The following is a 20,827-nucleotide window of genomic DNA, read 5'->3' as shown; positions in this document are numbered from 1 at the left end:
GTGGAGTCAGGGCCACCCTAGGGCCCAACATCCCTCCAGGCCCCAAGGGAGAAGAGTGGATGGGAGCCAGCTCCCAGCTGGGGCACCCACTTCCCTGGACTTGCAAGAATGTTCTCTGTCTCTAGAAACCGACTGGATGGGCTGCCTCCTCCCCTGCCTCGCCCCTCTGCCCCCTCCCCTCTGCTCTTTAGGGTCACTTCGCTGTGTTCCAAGGCTAATGGGGAATCAGAGGGGGGACGGTGGAGGGGGAGGGAAGGGGAAGGCGGTGGGGGCTGAAATTTGAGATCCCAGCCTGGTGAGGGGCGGCTGGAGAGAGACACACACACAGAGACAGAGACAGGAAGAGAGAATTCAGTTGCCTTTGGTTTTCCAAAGCGGGCAGCTTGGGGGTTTGAGGGTGTGTGTGTGTGTGTGTGTGTGTGTTTTGTTTTCTTTCCTCCTCTCTCGCAGGGAGGCCAGGCCTTCAGGATAATAAAAGGACTCAGAGGCGAGGCGGGCAGAGCAAGCCAGCGCGGGGACAGGGCAGTGTGTGGACAAGAGTGAGGAGGCAGGAAGGGAAAGGGGGGACTGGAGGTGAGGGGGTGTCGGGGGCCGGAGCAGGAGGCGGTGGGAGGAAGCCGAGCAGCTGTGGTATTTGGAGCAAGTATAAATAGCCGCCTGGCCGGAGCTCAGCCAGACAGGGCTTTGCAGCTGCAGCGGCTGTGCAGGCAGGCCCGGCCACTGTTGGCCACGGTGGGGACATCCTGGGCACGGAGACAGGCAGTGGGCAGGCACGGCCCCCAGGCTCTGACCAGACACCCCTCACCATTGCCACCTCTCTGGATGCCCTCTCGGCCAGCCATGCTGCTGGGTGGCCTCCTCCTCATTGGGGCCACCGTGACTGTGGCCCAGCGGAGGGGGCAGGAGGCCGGCGGGCGCCGGCGGGCACACCGAGTCCAGCATGGCCAGTGCAGCTACACCTTTGTGCTACCTGAGCCTGAGCCCTGCCCGCCGGACCCCGAGGCCTTCGGGGGCTCCAATAGCCTCCAGAGGGACTCCCCGGCGGCTGCACTCAACCTCGGAGACTGGCCCACCCAGCGCGTGCGACAGCTGGAAAAAATGCTGGAGAACAACACGCAGTGGCTGCAGAAGGTAAGAGTTGGGCCTGCGGGGGGGCGGGGGGCGGCGAGCAGCTGGTAGAATATCCATGCCAGAAGCTTGCCCTGGGCACAGACAGCCAGGCTGATAGGACTCTTGCCTCTGCATTGTGCAGATTGGGATGACAAGGCCCAGAGAGGGGCGGAGATGAGCCTGAGGCCACACAGCAAAATTGGGCAGAGTCAGAACTGGAAACGTGACTCCTTATCTGCCCTCCATTCATTCATCACATGGGCCAGGCCCATTCTAGGCGCTGTGGATATAACAGTAAACAAGACAATATATTACCTTCCAGACTGGGGAAGGAAAGAGGCAATAAAAAGATAAACAGGAATCCCTGTCGTGGCTCAACAGAAACGAATCTGACTAGCATCCATGAGGTTGCAGGTTCGATCCCTGGTCTTGATCAGTGGGTTAAGGATCCGGTGTTGCTGTGAGCTATGGCATAGGTCAAAGATGTGGCTCAGATCTGGTGTTGCTGTGGCTGTGGTGTAGGCCGGTGGCTACAACTCTGATTTGACCCCCAAGCCTGGGAACATCCAAAAAAAAAAAGAGAGAGAGAGAGATAAATGGCTACTATGTCAGACGGTGAAGCAAAATGAAAAAGGGAAAAAGGCAGGGAATGACCAGAGGTGGCTATTTGAGGTCAGATAATCCAAGAGGACTTCTTGGAGGAGGTGACATTTGAACACAGAGAATAAGCAAAGTGACTGAGCAACCCCTGCAGTTTTCTAGGGGGAGGGCATTCCTGGCAAAGGGAATTGCAGGTGCAAAGGCTGTGTGGTGGGAATGCAGCTGGAGTACCGGTGGCAGCCAGTGTGGCTGGAGAAGAGGAGGGGGAGAGAGTGGGGAGGGACAAGATCTGAGAGGGGAGGAGAGGACAGCCCATGTTGGGCCTTGGGGGCCACCGGAAGGACTTTGGCTCTTGCTCTGAGCGTCACGGGAGCCATTGCAGGGTTTTGAGCAGGGGAGACCAAGCTGATTTAGCTTTAACAGAGCAGACCGTAGGGAGCAGAGTGGACGCTGGAGGCCCAAGGAGCAGGCCACCAAAGCCACCAGACAAGAAGTGATGGAGGCCTAGAGCTGGCCGGGGCTGGGGGAGAGGGTGTGGTCAGTCAGATTCTAGAATACTCTGAAGGGGGAGCTAATGGGCTCTGCTGATGAATCGGACATGGGGTGGCAGAAATCAGAGAGTCGAGGACCCCACTGATGTTTTGGCCCAAGGCCAGGTCAAGGCCACTCTAGGGTCTCCTATCCTCATTCATTCAGCCGACACTCTGAGCACCTACTGTGTGCCAGGCCCTAGGCGAGGCACTGAGATACAGCAGTGAATAAGGCACATTTGGCCCTGGGTGGGTATGGGGTGGGAAGGGCATAGTGTGGTGTTCAAGATGCGGAGCAGTTCCCCCTCTTACCCCATGGTTTCCAAATTGTTCAAATCATTTGCTGGATAGGCAGTGCTCCCCACCCCCCAATATATGCATATTTATTTAGTATTGCACATGTGCCCACACTGACACAATATGTACAGGGAATGACACAACTGAAGATAGAACCTTAAGAAGATGGTATATGAGGAGTTCCCACTGTGGCACAGTGGGTAAGGACCTGGCATTGCTGCAATTGTGGCAGAGGTGGCAGCTGTGGCTTGGATTCTATCCCTGGCCTGGGAACTTCCCCCAATCATGTCAATTGAAGTTCTGGTAGTTTCCTCCTATTTTCCAAAGGATTGCCTTCTGCATCCCCTGGGTTGATGCATCCCCAAGGGAGAGGGGTTGTACCACACGTATCTAAGGAAGCTGATTTGTGCACACACTCACATTCACACCCATGTGCGCACACACTTAACCTCCTATTTCATTCCTGCCCCAACCTTCTACCTCCTCAGCCCCCCATTCACCATCTTCCCATAATGCCTACTTGGCCTCCACCCTTCCTGCCCTGCAATACTTCCAGCTGCCACCGCCCTACCCCAGGATCCCCCTTCAAGGGAGTCCTGGGTCTCAAACGCAGGGGGCTTGGTGCTGTCCTGAAATCTGTGTGTGTCTCTTCAGGCAGCTGTTTCCAGCCCCAAAGGGCCTTTCCCACCCTCCCCTCCTTCTCACCCTCCACCCATCCTCTCACCAGACTATGGATTTCCTATGTCAAAGACAAATGGGGCCCAGAGGAGAGAGGCTCCTCGACTGCCTGCCCTATACCTGCAGACTCATCCGTGCACCTACCAGTCCCCAGGGCCTTTCTCTGGCTCAGAGGGAAGACATTCCTCCATGGACCCTACCTGTGGGTCCCATCCCCTGTAGCCCCGCAACCACCTCAAGCCGCCTATCCCCTCCTGTGTCTCTAACAGCTCCTCCTTCTCTGCTGGTCCTTCCCCTCAGGGCTTAATTGCATTCAAGTATCTGCTGTGTAAAAAAAAAGAAAAGAAAGAAAGAAAAAGGTGTTCTAGTTGTGGCTCAGCAGGTTAAGAGCCTGACATAGTGTCCATGAGGATGCAGGTTCAATCCCTGGCCTTGCTGAGGGGATTAAGGATCTGGCATTGCTGTGAGCTTCGGTGCTGGTCATAGATGCGGCTCAGATGCGGCTTTGCTGTGGCTGTGGGGTAGGCCGGCATCTGTAGCTCTGATTCAACCCCTAGCCCAGGAGCTCCCATGTGCCGCAGGTGTGGCTGTAAAAAGAGAAGGAAGGAAGGAAGGAAGAGAGAGAGAGAGGGAAGGAAGGAAGGAAGGAAGGAAGGAAGGAAGGAAGGAAGGAAGGAAGGAAGGAAGGAAGGAAGGAAAAAGAAAAAAGGAAAGAAAGAAAGAGGAGGAAAGAAGGGGCAGAGGAAGAGGAGAAGGAGGGAGAACAAGCCCACTCTCCAGCCCCCACCCGCTCTGACTTCTGGCCTGGCGCTCAGAGGGCCACACGCTCTGCCTCCACGTCCTCCTCCATCACCTTCTTTCCCTAAGTAGCCCCCCAATTCCCACTTCCCACTTCTTTCCTCCAATGGCCACGGCTCAGTCTTCATCTTACTTGACCTTTGGCAAAGTATTGCTGACCAATAGCATCCTTCCAGAAACCGCCTCCATCCGCAAGTCCTCTTCTTCTTCCAGTAACAACGTTCCCTGCCTCCACCCCGGACCGGCCACTATCATCTCCGCTGCCCAGGGCTCCATTTGCACCCTGACCCCCATGGTCCATCCTGCACTCAGCAGACAGAGGGAGCCCACTAAAACCTAAGCGAGACCCTCTGCTCAAAACGCTCCCAGGGCTCCCATCGCTTTAGAATAAAAGCAAAAGTCCTTACTGCCTAGAACAACCCTCCCCTGGACACTTGCGTGGCTCACTCCTAATCCCCCTCGGGACTACTGCCTAAATGTCACATCCTCAGAAAGGCCCTGCCTGTCCACCCCATTGAAAATAACCACCCTTCTTGTGTCACTCTCTGTCCCTTCGCCCAGCGTTGGTTTTCTCTCTTAGCACCTGCCATCGTCTGTCTGTTCTAGAAAGCGTTGCTTTCGGTCTGTGAGCGCCAAGAGGGCAGGGGCCATGTCTGTCTTGTTCACGACTGGGTTCCCAGGGCCAAGAACAGTGACAGGCACATAGTAGGTGCTCAATGCATGTCTGTTGAATGGATGAATGTGGGGATGCGAGGATGGTCCTCCAATCTCTCAGGCCGCTCCTGCTCCTCCTCCCACCCTGAAATGTCCTTGTTTCCCAGGACTTAGGCTCCATTCTTTGTCTCCTCTCATGCTTCTTGGCACAACCCCCAGGGCTGCCCCTGCCGCTCCTGTAGCACCATCTTCCCACCCCGCCCCCTACCTTTTAGGGCTGCATCTGAAGCATACGGAAGTTCCCAGGCTAGGGGTCGAATTAGAGCTATAGCTGCCAGCCTACATCACAGCCACAGCAACTTGGGACCTGAGCCGTGTCTGTGACCTACACCACAGCTCATGGCAACGCTGGATCCTTAACCCACTGAGTGAGGCCAGGGATCCAAACTGCATCCTCATGGATACTAGTTGGGTTCATTACCCCCGAGCCACAATGGGAACTCCCACGGCACCATCTTTGACCTGCTCTGTGATGACACCAAACCAACATATGATGGGCTCTTGAGCCCTAAATCCATGAGCCTGGGCTCCCCAGACATCTCCCTTCTGAGGGCCCACAGTGTCTCCACTCCAAAGCTGCCTGGGATTCAGCTCTTCTCTCCTCTGCCCACCTTTCCTGTTGAAAGTGTTACCATCCTCCCCAGAAGGCCATCCATGGCCCAAGGGGTGTCCTTCACTCCCAGGCAACGGGTCCCATCCTCCTGTCTCCATGGCCACTGCTCTGGCTCAGACACTGCGCTCACCTCCCTCCTGCCTTCTCTACCCCAGGTGTCACCCTCTCATCCATCTTTGACTCCCCTGGGTGCCTGGTGCTTGGGTAACACTGGCCGAGCCAAATGTTAGATTTAAATCGATGGCTTTCAGGTCTGAAGGTCACCCGGCTCACCACTTCTGCTGGCAGTGGAGTGTCCTCTTCCAGACCTGTCTGTCCATCTAGGCTGATCACCCCGGGCAGGAGTCACTGTGGAATGCTGTGGGTCTAAAGAGCATTGATGTGGGAATCGGGCAGATCTGCGTTCACATCCCGGGCCCAGCACTTACTTGCCACATGGCTATGGATGAGCACGTCTCAGATTTCCTGCCTGCAAGATGGAGAAAATGACAGTACGTCAGGGGGTGGCTGGGCGGACCAGCGAGAGCACACACGCACCGCTCTCAGCCCGCTGCCTGGCTCTAATACAAGCCTGTGCTTCATGAAGACACAGGGTGGCTCTTGTTGGTTAAGACATAGTAGCTCAATAGGCTTTTACTTAATTCAACACCATCTCTCTCGGGAGCCCTGCACCACTGGGCGGGAGAAGCCCAGTCCTTGTCAAGTCAGTTCAAGGCTGGCAGGCAACGTTGGGGCAGGAAATGTCACTTGTCCATGCTGGTGTTCTCTCTGATCTCCAATCCTGCCTGGTGTCTGGTGAGGTCCAAGCAGGGGCTTGCGGTGCCATCTGATGGGTACCCTTGGATGGAGTGTCCCTTTCATGCCCTTTAGTCTTTGGGCCACTGCCAAGTCACTCTGTGCCAATGGAGCCTGCCACAACATCCATCGGCTCAAACACATCAGGCAGTCACTTTCCTCTGGTCCTGTCACCTCCTTGGACAGCAGCATAGCCACCCCCATAGCAGGTAAGAGCCCAACTCTGGAGTCCACCTTTTGGGATTCAAGATCTGTTCTGCCCCTTTCTAGCTGTGTGACCTGGAAGAAGTTGCTCCACCTCTCTGAGCCTCTATGTTTTCACCTATAAAATGTGGCGACAACACCACCGACCTTTAGGAAGATTGAATGAGATGATGCCTATGATTATCTTGGTCCAGCACCAGGCATAGAGAGAATTCTCAACCCATGTTGGCTGCTTCCATTAGGAGCTCTTCCTGCAGAGAAACATGAGCCCTGCATTTCTTGAGTGTTTCTCCCCCAGATGAGACATGGGGCCCCTGACTCAGGCATGACCTAGAGAGTCATCGCCCACCAGTCAGGGATGCTTATTACCTTCTGCGACCATGACCTTCCTCTGGCTCTTCTCTTGTATGGTCTCTTGGTCTGGGCTTATCTCAGAGTCTTCGAAACGTGAGGGCCTCTTTTTGGCTTCTGCTGGAACCTCCTGGAAGAGGGGAAAAAATGAGTTCCAGTATAGCAGAAATTGGCGTAATATTGTACGTTAACTATATGTTGTTAAAAATCTAAAAAGATTTTTAAAATCTTTACCATCACCACCATCGCCATCAGGGATGACCAGGGATGAGTGGGGACCGCTGGCCTCCCAGACTGGGCTCTCAGCAAGATTCGCTCACCTGGGAGGGCACAGGGAAGAACCTCGCTGCAGCAAGTTCACTGCATCCAACACCTTCTCAGCCCACGTCCCCAGCCCTCTCCCTGTTCCCAGCGTACAGGGGAGAAAACTGAGGCCAGAGAGGGGAAGGGACTTGTGGGAGTCACACAGCAGTGACACCCAACCTGGCTTCTCCCTCCAAAAAGTCTGAGTCCCTTCTCCGGCTCTGGAGGGTGTCAAGGAGGTGGGTGAAGCCAGATCTGAGATAATGGGGTGGTCCCTTCTGACTCAGAATTCCTGAACCCTTACACCCACTCTCTTCTTCCAGTGGTTCCTCCTGCCTGGGCTCCGGGTGCATGCAGGGCACCCCATGCCTGCCCCTCCACATACCCCTCCCCCTCCCCTGTTTCTCCTGCTCTCCCCCCTCTCTCTCCGCCCTCCTGGAAGCCTCTGCCCCAGTGACTCACGTCTGGAGCCTGCTGTCGGCTGTCCTGTCCATGGGCTGCACATCAGCTCTTGGCTCCACTACACCCCCTCATCTGGGTGAAGAGCTGCAGCAGGAATGCGGGGGGCGGGGGGTGGGGACAGGAGGTGGGGGTACAGAGCCAGCTAGGGAGCAGGCGTCCCTCGCTGGGCTGTGCCACCCAGTGCTTAGTGCCTGGTTAGGGCCCGCCTGCGACCAGCGCAGTGAGCCTCATCTGTGAGATGGGAGCGTGCAAGTGCCTCCTACTGACATCTGATGTGGGGTCAAGAGAGGCAGAGCCCAGAAAGCATCCGCCCACAGCAGGTGCTCCATAAAGGCCCACTCTTCTCCTGTGAGTCCCCCAGCGGCCTCCCAGCCAGGAAGCACCTTCCTCAGCCCCCTCCCATGCCCCCCAGTGGGACATTCCCTTCACACGAGGGGAGTGAGGAAACACAGCCCCCACCCTCCAACACCCAGACTGCCCCCCAGTATCTGAGGACAGCACTTCTGAGCCTCCAGGGTCCCAGGAGCAGGGCAGACACTGAACCCCCACATCAAGGGGCCCTCTACTTTCTCACCTGTCCCAAGAACAGCTGGCCGTCTCTGCCTACCTCTGTGTGTCTCTGCCTCTGTGTGTCCCTGTGAGTCCTGGGGCTCTCACGGTGGCCTGACTCCCTTCCTCTAACTCTGTGGGTTCCTCTGTCACTCCCATTCTCTCTCCTGTCTCCTTGGCATCTCCCCGAGGCATCTCCCCCTTCACCCTAGGCCATCCGGCCCTCCTGCCTCTACCTGCCACCTGCTCTGTCCACGCTGGAGGACACACCAGCCAGATGCACTGGCCAGTGCCCACCCCTCAGCCAAACTTCTCAGCCAGGGCCTCTTTCTCTTCTTCCTCTGCCCCCAGAGCCAAGCGGGGAGGGGTCAGGGGCCGGGCAGGAGCCCCCCATCCTCTGCTGTTGGCTCCACATCCCTGACGTCAAACCTCAGAATAACTCGGTCCCCCAGCCCAGCAGTCTCGAGGACTGGCCTGGCTGGATGTGGGTCAAAAGCCTATCCAGCAAGGGCGCAGCGTGGGGTCCTGGCCCAGCTCAAGGTCCTCCCAAACTGGCCAGGGCTCCTAGCTGCCCCGGCCTCCCCAGGCTGCCCGTAAATTCTTGGCATTTTCAGCCTCCAGTTATCCAAACAAGAAATGAATCTCGGCTGCCGAACAAAATGTCTTGGGGTTTGATTTCCTAACCTCACCACTGGCTCCTCTAAAAAGTTTGGGGCTGGGGGAGGGGATGGGGAGAACAGCATCTCCTTCGGGGAGGACTGGGGTTATTTTTCTTAGAAGGGAGCCTAGAAACAGTGGCACAGATGCCCTGGGCCTAGGGATGAGCAGGGAGCAGGGGCGGCAGCAGCCCCTTGCATGGGCGCCCCCGGAGGATCAGGCCAACCCCCGCCGGCAGGGCCCTGGGCTCTGGCTCTCTCCTCCCAGGCCCCAGAGCTCAGCCAGGCTGGGCTGCACACAGCCCCTCTCCTCGTCTCTCCTTGGGCTGGAAATGAAGCAAACAGGCCCCAGGTCTGCCCCAAAGCCTGTCCCTCTGCCCAGACTGGCCTCTGAGCATTTGCTTCACCCTGGAGTCGGCTCTGAAATGTCTGGAACCAGGTCTGAGTCAGGGGTCATGGGCCAATCATGCCATCCACCAGCTGTGGGTCCTGGGGAAGCCACCTGCCTCGAGTGGTTCCTCTGTAAGGTGGATCTTAAAATCCTCTGCCTCTCAGAGAGAGGGCAGGATGAAGAAACAGAAGAGGGGTTATGGCCAGCATTTATGGAGCACTTACTGTGTGCCAGACACTGTCCTAGGTACGTCAGGAGAATTACTGCATTGAATTCTCACAATGAGCCTATGAAGTAAGAGTGTTTGCCCATTAACAGATGCGGAAACTGAGTCACCAAGAGGTGAGGTCATTTGCTGGAGGTCGCACATCCAGCAAGTGTGAAGTCAAATTCACACTCAGGGTCTCTGTGGCCAGAGATGAGCTGGAGAGGGGTTGCAAGGCCTCTCACTTCAGGGTCCTGCTCCCCCGGTTTCCGGTCCCAGCTCCACCCCTTGCCATTGGCCTGGTTGTTTTTCTCAGCTACTAATGTTCCACATGCAAAAGCTGGGAAATAGGAAAGTGTGTAAAGACACGGGAGGGGAAAAAAAAAATCACTCTCTTCTCAATCCCTGATCATCTCCTAGTTAATTTTAAATTTTCAATGAAATGTTTTAGATGTATGAAAAGGTAGAGAGAAAAAGTAAATCAAATTTCTTGTTCGCACAACCCAGCTTAAGCAATAAAACCTTACTGAGGTTCTCTTGTGGCGGAGCAGGTTAAAGGATCCAGCGTTATCACACTGCTGCAGCTGGGTTGCTGCTGTGGCTCGGGTTCAATCCCTGGCCAGGGAAATTCCACATCCCATGGGCACTGCCAAAAAAATTAAAAAAAAAAAAAAAAAAGAGAGAGAGAGAGAGAGAAAGAAACAAAACCTTACCAATCCCTTTAAGCCTCTGCCCCTCTCCTGCCTCCTTCTCCCACCAGAGAGGCTGTGAATCCTGTGTCAACGACCTCTTACTCAGGTCTAGCCCTCCCTGACCGAGGTGCATTTGCTTCCTAGATAAGTGGGGTCACACTCTCTCTTTGTACAATTCTCTTTGGTTCACTCAACCTTACATCTAAAGATTTATGGCTCTGCAAATGTGGGGAAGGCCTGAGGCTCAGTTTTTCCATCTCTAAGCTGGGGACGATGGTAAGCGCATGCCTGAATGTGCTGTGGGGCCCAGATAACTGAGATCTCGGGGCGCACCTGGCGCTGCTACCTCTTGCGGGGAAGTGGGAGATGCTGTTATTGTTACGTCTCCTTGCTGCCACGACGGCACACACACAGGACTATCTGTGCCAGGCACCATGGTACGTGTTTTACAAATACTGCTGCTTATTAAACCTTACAACACCCTAAAAGGTCAGGACTGTTTTGAGCTCCATTTATTGAGGGGAAACTGAGACCCAGAGAATTCACTGTCTGCGAAGGGAGGGAGGTGAGCTCGAACCCAGGCAGGCTGGCTCCAAACCCCACACCCGTCACCGCCAGACAGATCACCTCTCCATGCTGCTTATTTACACATGGGCAGGCCGACTCTGGGAGGGGGAGTGACTTGACTACCTTCACCCCTGGGGGGTTATTGGCAAGGACATCTTGCTTCTCCTCCCTCGTAGGGACAGGACACACCTCATGGCATAAGCCCTGTGAAAAATCCACACGTCCTTACAGTTAAGAAGTTCTGGGGTTCTGTGCAGGCCTGCACACCTGCACACATGCACCATTCTGAACTTAACTGGCCAGATGGGGGGTTCATTCCTGCCTTCACTTCATCACCCCCTCCACCGATGCTTATAAAGAGCTTAGAGGCTGGCGCTGTGCAGGTATGAAGATTCAGCAGAAATAAAGGAAGACGCAGTCCATCCAACTCTGGGGTCCGTGGAAGAGACACTGACCCAGGAATTGTTCGTAGGCAGTGATCAACCATGATACAGGCTGGGAAGGAGTGGCTCACCTGTTCTAGGAGTGGAGAGTAGGGGACCCAACCTTGATGGAGGGAGGGCAAGAGGAGGAAGGACAGAGCTGAGATTTAAAGGGTGGATTGGCAGTTCCTAGGCAAGGAAGGGAAGGAAAAAGATTTCCAAGCATAGGTGACAGCAAGTGCAAAGGCCCTGGGGTGGAGTGGAGCAAGGTGATGTGGAGGAAATGAAAAGGGCTCGGTGTCACCAGAAAGCAGAGTCAAGAGAGTGTGACCAAGATGAGACTAAAGTGTTCATCAGGGCTGAGATCAGGCCTCCCTGGGCCTGACCCTGCTCAAGAGGCTCTCGGGCACTAGGTTGGATGTGGCCACTTTTCTGCCCTGCGCCCAGCGAGGATGTCTCTGCAATGGGCAGTGGCCACAGACATCGGGATCTGCTCCCCGCCTCCTTCCCAGACCCCGGTCCTACCCCCATCACCCTGTCCTCAGGGTCAGCCTCAGCCACCTGCCACACAGGGTGGGAGGGGGCAGAGCACCTAGCCATTGGGTTCAAATCCTCACTTGCCAGCTGTGGGCAATCCTCTCTGGGCCTCAGGTTCCTCATTTGTCGAGTGGGGGGCGATGGCTCTTTCCCTCCAGGCCTCTGGGGATCAGATGAGAGCAGAGTCACACACCAGAGGGGTACAGGAGGAAAGCCTGGGGCTTCTGGGGGAGATGCCCCAGCAAAGCCTCCCTCCCTCTAGCACAGGATTGCCTCCCTCCCCCAGGTGGAGTTGGGGTTGTGAGAGGGGGAGGGGTGCTGTCACATGATCACTTCAGCCAAGGTGACTTTGGAGAAGGGCAGCCTGGGACAGCCACTCCCAGACAGTCTGAATGTGTCCCTGACAAGCTGCGTGCCCTTGGACCAGTTGCTAAAGCTCTCCATGCCTCATCTGTAAAATGGGTTGATAATAGCTCCTACCTCAGAGGGTGGCAACAAAGATTTAATATACATGGTGGTTAGAACAGTGTTCAGCCCATGATAAGTTTTAAGTAGACACTTGCCAAGCGAAATGGACACACGACCCCGTTCCATGTTAAGGCTGATGCACGTGGCAGAGGTGAGCAATTGCAAGAAATGTGCTGCTTTACTTCCTCTCAATTAAACTCCCCATTTTTTTTCTTTTTTTATGGCCGTATCAGAGGCATATGGAAGTTCCCAGGCCGGTGATCAGATCCAAGCTGCAGCTGCAAGCTATGCCACCGTTGCAGCAATGCCAGATCCTAAAACCCACTTCGCCACACCAGGTCAGGGATCAAAACAATACCTCTGCAGCAACTTGAGCCATTGCCGTAGGATCCTTAACCCACTGCACCATGGCAGGAACTCCTAAACACCCAATTTCTACATGTGGGAGAATAAGAAGGGCTCCTCTATTAGGCCCCATTGTAGACAAACCTTCCAAGATCAAGATTTAGGCACACACAACCACAAAGGGATAGTCAAGCCCGAGGAGGCCAAGGTCCTGGCAGTCTTTCCCCAGCTTATAAGAAGCATCACAGGAGCTCCTGTTGTGGCTCAGTAGTAATGAACCTGACTAGGATCCATGAGGATGCAGTTTCGATCCCTGGCCTCGCTCAGTGGGTTAAGGATCCTGCATTGCCATGAGCTGTGGCATAGGTCACAGACACAGTTCAGATCCTGCATTGCTGTGGCTGTGGTGTAGGCCAGCAGCTGCAGCTCCGATTCAACCCCTAGCCTGGGAACTTCCATATACCTCGGGTGCAGCCGTCAAAAGACAAGAAAAAAAGAAGATGAAGCACTACCCACATTCACAGGGTAGGGGCACCCATGCCAGGCCCTCTGCCAGGAGGAATCAATGAGCCCCATTTTCCGAGGTAGGCAATGAGGCTCAGAGAAGTTACATCACTGGCTCAAAGGAGAAAAGGCAAAGCTAGGATTGAACCAGCGCCTGTCAGCGAGGACACCAGGTCCACACGAGGCTCCACGCCGCAGCTGGGCGTTTGGCGAAGCCAGGCCTGTGCCGGGAATCAGGCTGAGAGTTGAAACGCTCATCCCGCCTCAACAGCCTCGCTGGTCCCTGACCCTCTCCACCCCTGGCTCCCTGCCCACTCCACTCACTCCAAGCCCGACCCAGAAGAAGCAACAGAATCTCCCGCAGGGAGGAAAATAGCCGAGGAAGACTGGGCGTGGGTGCTCAGAAAAAACAAGACAAACCTCGCTTTGCCTCGAGCCAGGGGTCAGGGCCCGTGTAGGTCCCGAGGGAGTGGGGGGGCCTGGAGCCAGGCAGAGGAGGAGGGGCCAACCTTGGCCAGCAGGCTCCCAAGCCAAAGTCAGTTCCATGCAGAAAATGAAGACACTGAGGCCTGGTGGCGGGGGCAAGGGGGGTGGTGGGGGAAGACAGGGCAGATGAGATGTGACAACCAAGGCGGGGGTGGGGGGACAGGACCTGGGAGCAAGAGGGTCTAACCTCTGTAACCTCTGCAAAGGCAGTAGCATTGTTACCTATTGCAGCATAAACACAGAGACACTTAGACATTTATTACCTGTCAAGTTTCCCAGAGTCAGGAATCGGGAGCAGCTTAACATGGTAGTTCTGACTTGGGCTTTCCTCCCTGCACTTACACGTGGATGTCGTGGATGTCAGCTGGGGCTGCGGTTCCCTGAAGGCTGGAAGGGGGCCGGAGGAGGAGCCTCCAAGGTGGCCCCGCACAGGGCTGGGAGGGTGATGCTGGCCGGTGTTCCTCTCCAGATCAGCCCCTCCTCGGGGCTGCTTGAGGGTCCCCAGGACATCGGGGCTGGCTTCCCCGAAATTAAGAGATTCAAGAGGGGACAGAGCAGAAGCCACAAAGTGATGCTGTCGCCACCATCACCTCCAACGCTGCTACAGTATCCTGTTGGTCACACTGGCCAGTCCAACTACCCTGGGGCATGAGGACCCGGAGGGGGGTCGTTGGGGCTGCCTTGGGGTCTGGCTGGCACAGGCAGCCCACCTGAGTGACAAAGGCTGTGGTCTCGGGGGCCCTAAGGCCTGGTCCCAAGCCAGCCTGTGCTGCTCACAGGCTGTGTGACTTGGGAGACAGGGTCATCTTCTCTATGCTTCTTTCCCTCATCTGTGAAATGGGGGCAATGAGAGAGCCGAGACTAAGTGGGCTCTGTTCGTAAGGCCCTGGGGCCACGGCTGGTACGCTCAGCACTGCTGAGACCTGCCTTCGGAGGCCCCGCAGCTGCGCAGAGCTCAGTCCACCCCGGGAGCAGGAATGAACCTGCTCTGGTCACTGCGCTCTGCCCAGCGCCCCTCACAGGTCCTGGTACTTCTAATGAATTTGTTGTACTGTGTCAGATTTCTAGAACATTCTCCTGCAGATACCCCAAGCTGGCTCCCTCCCTTGCCGTGGGCCTCCCTCTGCTCCTTCTCCCTGCCCTCCTGTCTCCAAGCTGGCATTTCTTCCCCTCTCCCTCCTGCCCTTGGACCCATGGTCGCCCCAGCTCTCTGGCCCTCTGGCCTCGCCTCTCACAGGGCTCCCGGGGCAGCTGGGGCTGGGTCGGGATGCCCAAACTTATTTCTAGCAGCCAAACCATTATTCTGTGGACACCCGGCGCCCCTTACGTAAAACGGATCTATTTGTTCCTTCAACAAACCCTTCCTGGGACCTCTTATGTGCCTGGCACTGCTGGAGGGACAGACGGTGTGGCCATGGACATGGCAGCCCTGGGCTCCTGGGGCCGATGTTCCCGCCGGGGAAACAGACAAACAGGAAGTGACCCCAGTGATTTCAGATGTGGGACGTGCCATGAAGAACCCACACAGTCCTGGCAGGTGGAGTGGGGCTGGGGGCAGAGTTACCTTTAATGAGGTGGCCTGGGAACGCATTTCAGAAAAGGTGACATTTGTGAGCAGACCTGAAAGTCAGAAGGGGGCTGATGGGAGAAGCTCGGGGGGCTCCTGAGATGGGGGCATGTGGATGTGCGTTGGGAGGATCCCAGTAAGTAACAAACACTGTGGCTCCTGTGGCCAGACCCCAGGGCCCCTCCTCCAAACACAGTGTGGAAACCACAGACACGACCTCTGCTCAGGGCAGCGTGTCCACATCACAAGGGCATACACCTTTCAACCTGGCAGTTCTGCATCGAAGGATTTATCCCCACACAGCCTCGCAGGAGGGTGAAAGACAAGCAGGCAGGATGTTCCCGGCAGCCCTGGTGTGACGGCAAAAGCTTGGTGGGATGGAAATGACCTATGGCCCCAGCTCTAAGGGACCAGATGAGCAAACAGTGGTGGCTATTAAAACAGCAAGGCTGGTGTCTCTGGATGACTCTGGAACAATCGCCGAGTTATAGTAAGAATAAAGATGCAGGGTGCAGGGTGTCGAGCTGACCTTTTCACAGACGGGAAGCAGGGGGATATAAACATACTGCTGGTACAGGCTTAGCATTTCTCTGGGAGGAAACTTGGGAGCCCCTTCAGTGGCTATAAACAACTATAAAAAAAACTATAATTAAAATTTCAAAAGTTTGCTTTTAAATTGAAACACACGCGCAAAGTCATCAAAGCTCTAACTTCTGGAGCTCCCACTGTGGCTCAGTGGAAAAGAACCTGACTAGTATCCATGAGGATGTTGAGTTGAATCCCTGGCCTCGCTCAAAGGGTTAAGGATCCAGCGTTGCCGTGAGCTGTGGTATATGTTGCAGATGCGGCTCGGATCTGGCGTTGATGTGGTGTAGACTGGCAGCTGTAGCTCCAATCTGACCCCTAGCCTGGGAACTTCTCTGACTTCCTAGCTGTTCATAGGTCTGGCTCGACTGGGCCACTAGCTCCAGTGTGGAGCCTCCTGCAAGTATGTCTCTGACTGGGGCCTCAGTTTCCCCATATGTGAAATGAGGCTGGGCTGAGTAGGCCCTGCCGGTCCTCCGGGCTCTCTGTTTCTGGGCTTTTATCTCTTCCCACCTTCCCCTCCCACCTTGAGTGATGAAGCCTGAATTTAGCCTGTCCGGCTCTATCCTAATTCCCACCCCATCTCAAGTGCAACCCGATTTAGACCCTGCTTGTTGGGATAGTTTTTCCTGTTTACCAAGTAAAGACTTTTTTTTTCTCTTGGAAAGAAATTTGCAAGAATGCCTTGTTCTTGCTAAGTGATATGGAAACTACAGCAGGTTTTGTGCAGAAGGTGCAGTGACCTGACACGTTTACTGGGGTCTCTCTGGCTACTGTGTGGGCCAGGGAGCTTGGTGGCCCGGGAGCAAGGCCAGAGCCTGAGAACCCAGCGAGGAGGCTGTGAATGCCCACCGCAGCCAGGATGGAGGCTGGACCAGGTTGCGGGGGGTGGGGGTAGGGGCGGGCCGAGGAGAAAGTGATTGTCTTCTGGATGTGATCCAGAGGGGACACCACAGAGGGGAGGCGGGGTGGGGGGAGGGAGGGAGGGAGAGGAGTGAGGATGGCTCCGAGGGGCTGGGCCTGAGCGACCGGAAGGATGGCGTTTACTGAAGAATGACATCATTTGGGGAGTTCCCGTCGTGGCGCAGTGGTTAACGAATCCGACCAGGAACCACGAGTTGTGGGTTCGATACCTGGCCTTGCTCAGTCGGTTCAGGATCCGGCGTTGCCGTGCGCTGGGGTGTGGGTGGCAGATGTGGCTCGGATCCCGTGTTGCTGTGGCTCTGGCATAGGCGGGTGGCTACAGCTCTGATTAGACCCCTAGCCTAGGAACCTCCATATGCCGCGGGAGCAGCTCAAGAAAAGGCAAAAAAAAAAAAAAAGAATGAAATCATTTGACCAAAGTCAAGGAGCTCAGAGATGTGGATCCAGGGTCTTAGGCTCCCAGTTCGACAGTCTGCCTCACTCTCTCCCTGCTGCCTCCCTGCAATTTCATGGGAGGTGGTTTTTGGTGGGGGAGAATCCCTGTCTTTCCTGTATCCTAACTCACACCTAAACGCGCAGAAGCCCCTGGTTCATATTTGGTTCCATTCAGGCAGGAGCCCTGAGGCAAGGAACCCAGAAATGCAGGCAACAGGCAGAAGCCGGCAGCCAGGCACATTGGTGCTCCGGGCTCCCTGGAGGGAGGCTGAGCCTCGGGTCCCACACTGGGTGAGGGAGGCACGGCTTCCACCTGCTCAGCCCCTGACCTGACCCTCCTGTGCCCACTGCACCTGACCTCCCAGCCTCCAAAATCAGCAGACCTAGTATGAACCCAGCAGCTGTCAACTTGACAGGTAACCTTGGAGGTAAACTCCACGTGTCTGAGCCTCCATTTGCTCACTTATAAAATGGGGTCAGGGAGTTTCCATTGTGGCGCAGCAGGTTAAGAATCCAACTAGTATCCATGAGGCTACGGGTTCAGTCCCTGGCCTCACTCAGTGGGTTCAAGATCCTGTGTGGCATTGAGATATGATGTGGGTTTCGGATGTATCTCGGATCTGGTGTTGCTGTGGCCGTGGAGGAGGCCAGCAGCTGCAATTCCAATTTGACCCTCAGCTCGGGAGCTTCCATTGTGGCCCTAAAAAGACAAAAATAAAAAATAAAATTAAAATTAAAGTGGGATCAATAGCAGAGCCTCCATGCAAAGGACAGTGAGGTGCCATAAAGGGGACAACCACGTCTTCCAAGAACCCTTGACTTCTGCCCCCACTCCCACTCCTGGTAAAGTCCTACCAGCAAAGGACAGAGGGACCAGAGGCCAGGCCAAATGTTCTGCAGTAGGACAGAACCTCCAGCTTTCCAAGATGTGCCAGCCCCTGGCCTGGGCTGCAGGTGGAGGTGCTGGGACAGACCAGGCAGCAGCTTAATAGCAACAGCAGGAATAATAACAGCAGCTAAATTTACTGCACACACAGCACGTGCCAAGCATGGGCTCCCTGAACACCCGTGTCTCGTTTAACCCACAACAACTGCATACAGTAGGTCCTGCTACTGTGCCCATTTTACAGCCAGGGAAACAGGCTCTGAGAAACCTCACAGCCAGTGGGAGTCAAGGCTGGATATAAACAGAGGCCCTCTCCAGCCTGCAGAAACAAAATGTTCTTAGAGGAAGTTTCCAGAGCCTCTCAAGAGGCGATGCAGGGAGACTGTGGTGTTTGTTGGGCACCAGCTCCATGCCAGGCACTCTCTGGTTCTTTGCCCCAGTGCCTCACACTAACCCCAAGAAGGGGTGTGAGGCTTCCTCATTTGACAGATAAAGAAACTGAAGCTTGGAAGGAAGACACTTAGCTGAGGTCCCATGGCAGTTAATGGAGAAGTTGGGATTCAAACCCAGAGCCTAGAGGTCTAATACTGGAAGCCTGGCCAGCCCTGGGAGGGACGGCTGCTGGGCCCCCTCCTCCTCCAAGGCCCTTCCCACCCGGGGGACAGGGCCAGTCCCCCAGCCTCCCGGGCAGACCAGGCCTCCTGCTGAAATCCAGCCGGCAGTGACCCAGAGCTAGACCCTGTGCAGAGATGCCTTTGACTCCCAAAGCCACCACCCCAGCACAGCTCTGTCCCACTGGGGTCATGACAGTGACCTCTACCCTGCTGGCCTCCCTGCATCCCGCAGCATCCTTGACCAGAGAAGCTCTCAGCATTCCTACCACAGGGCCCTTTTCAATGAGCTCTGCCTCCTTTCTACCTTCCTCCAACCCCATGAAGTGGTCCTGTGCCCACCCCAAGTAGTGATGGGAAACAGAGGTGCAAAGGCTGGAAGTGGGAAGCCAGGAGGCAGCTCCCACTAGGATTTAAATGTTTTGTAAAAGCTTCTTTCCTTTCCTGTCATTCTATTTCCCAGTGGCTGCACTACAGAGCCACACGGGTTAGTTTATTTCAAAGGTAATTCTTCCAAGAGGGGAGATGTCCCATCTATTCATTCATTCAACTTAACGAATATCCATGGAGCACCAAGAAATTGCCAGATATCGTTCCAGGCACCCCAAGCTCTGTAGGCAGGCAAAGCCCCTGTCTTCTTGGAGTTCATGGCCCACTGGGTGGACAGTGATACAAACCATAACACGGACATAGAGACCTACTGGAAATTGTCGGGTATCAATTACCTATCATGCTCCTGACCCTTTACATGGGTTGTGTCAGGAATCCTCCCTACAACCTGGAGATGAGAGCTACGATTATCCCCATTCTAGAGAAGAGGCCCAGAGAGGTAGGGGTACCTGCCCAAGGTCACACAGCCGCAAAGCTGAGAGCTGAGATTCAAACCGAGGCTCATCACATCCAAGGCATCTCTGTCTGGGTTGACTTTTTTCTGTAGTGGACAAAATGCTTTACCCACATGTGAACCACAGGCACCATTTCCAGGAGAGAGACAAGCAGGACACATTGTTCTTATTGACCTTCTTTTTGATTCTCTAATACCCCTGACACACTCCCACCTCAGGGCTTTGCACTGGCCCTTCCCTGCTTCTGGAATTCCCTTCCTCCTGACTTTCCCACAGCCGGCTCCTTCACATTGCTCCCCTCTGATGGCCCCTTCAGGGAGGGTTTCCCTGCCGCTCTGGCTACACTTGCCACTGCCCCCCTCATTACCCCTCTTATTTTCTTCATGGCACTCATAGTTTCTGGCATTTACCTGATGTAGTCGGTGGAAGGGCCATGGAATCAGAAAACTTGCCAATTTTGTTCATTCTTGATTATTTAGAACCTAGTAGAGAGTCTAGCACATAATAAGTGCTCGAGAAATAATTCCCGAGTTGAATACTTGAATGAAACTGAGAGGGTGAGGGATTCGTTGGGGAAATATATTTGTTATTATAACACATATTTATATGGGACAGTTTATAGAACCTTGGGTTGGGGGGGGTTGGTTTTATATTGAGATATAGTCCACAGACTGTGAAAATCAGCCTTTAAATGTACAGCTCTAGACATTTTGACAAAAGTATGTAGGTTCACGCAATCACCAGCATGTAATACAGAACACTGCGACACTCCAAAATTTCCCGTGTCCCTTTGCAATAAATTCCCAGCCCCAGGCCCTAGCCACTAGCAACCACTGATTCTGACTTTTCCAGAAAGTCATATAAATGGAATCCTACAGTATATATACTTTTTTTTTTTTTTTTGCTTTTTAGGACTGCACCTGAGGCATAAGTTCCCAGGCTAGGGGGTCAAACTGGAGCTGCGGTTGCCTGCCTACAGTATGTACCTTTGAGTCTGGCTTTTTTCGTGCCATGTAATACATCAGAGATGCCTCAGAGATGCCTCTGTGTGGCTGTATGCATCAGTGATTCACTCCTGAGGAGCCACAGAAGAGGCTAGGAGCCTGATGAGTTTGGGGCCCTGGGCACTTTGCCATCTGGGTAAAGCCTAAGGGTCAGAATAATACTTTTTTTTTTTTTTAATTGGCCATGCCCATGGTTGTGAAGTTCATGGGCCAGGGATCAAACCCACGCCACAGCAGTGACCCAAGCTGCTGCAGTGACAACGCTGGATACGTAAGCCACTGTACCATAGGAGAACGCCCAGAATAATACTCTTAAACAGATAAAGTATAAGAACTCCCAGTGACTTTGCAGTTATAATTAAAACATTAAAAATGAAATCTGTGCTGGAAGTTCTCTTGTGGCTCAGTGGGTTAAGGATCCAGCCTTGCTGCAACTGTGGTGCAGGTTACAACTGCAGCACAGGTTCTGTCCCTGGCCCAAGAACTTCCACATGCCACAGGTGCAGCCATAAATCAATCAATCAATCAATCAATCAATCTGTGCTATAGTTGTATCGTTATCCGGCGGTGGGTTTGAGAATGTCCATAATTCTGAAGTCATGATCAGCATTTTAAGAGACTTTAACATCTGGCCTATGATATGAAAATATTGGTGATTTCTGTTGGTAATGAACTTGCATGATCAGCTAAGAG

The 20,827-nt window shown here is 54.5% G+C and overlaps 1 protein-coding gene across 1 annotated transcript in view; it reads left to right on the top strand.

Annotated features, from left to right (window-relative positions):
* Positions 1-316: 316 nt before the first annotated feature.
* Positions 317-20,827, top strand: part of ANGPT4 (angiopoietin 4) — a 46,504-nt gene continuing 25,993 nt past the window's right edge. Inside the window, exon 1 of the mRNA XM_047771423.1 lies at positions 317-1,131. Within this exon, the coding sequence (XP_047627379.1) occupies positions 823-1,131 (309 nt within the window). The 5' untranslated portion in view covers positions 317-822. The remainder of the gene's footprint in view (positions 1,132-20,827) is intronic.

The sequence above is a fragment of the Phacochoerus africanus genome, chromosome 3 (genome assembly GCF_016906955.1).
Source record: "Phacochoerus africanus isolate WHEZ1 chromosome 3, ROS_Pafr_v1, whole genome shotgun sequence".
NCBI classification, from domain to species: domain Eukaryota; kingdom Metazoa; phylum Chordata; class Mammalia; order Artiodactyla; family Suidae; genus Phacochoerus; species Phacochoerus africanus.
The sequence above is the reverse complement of the archived record's forward strand: the minus strand, read 5'-3'. Positions and strand labels throughout refer to the sequence as shown.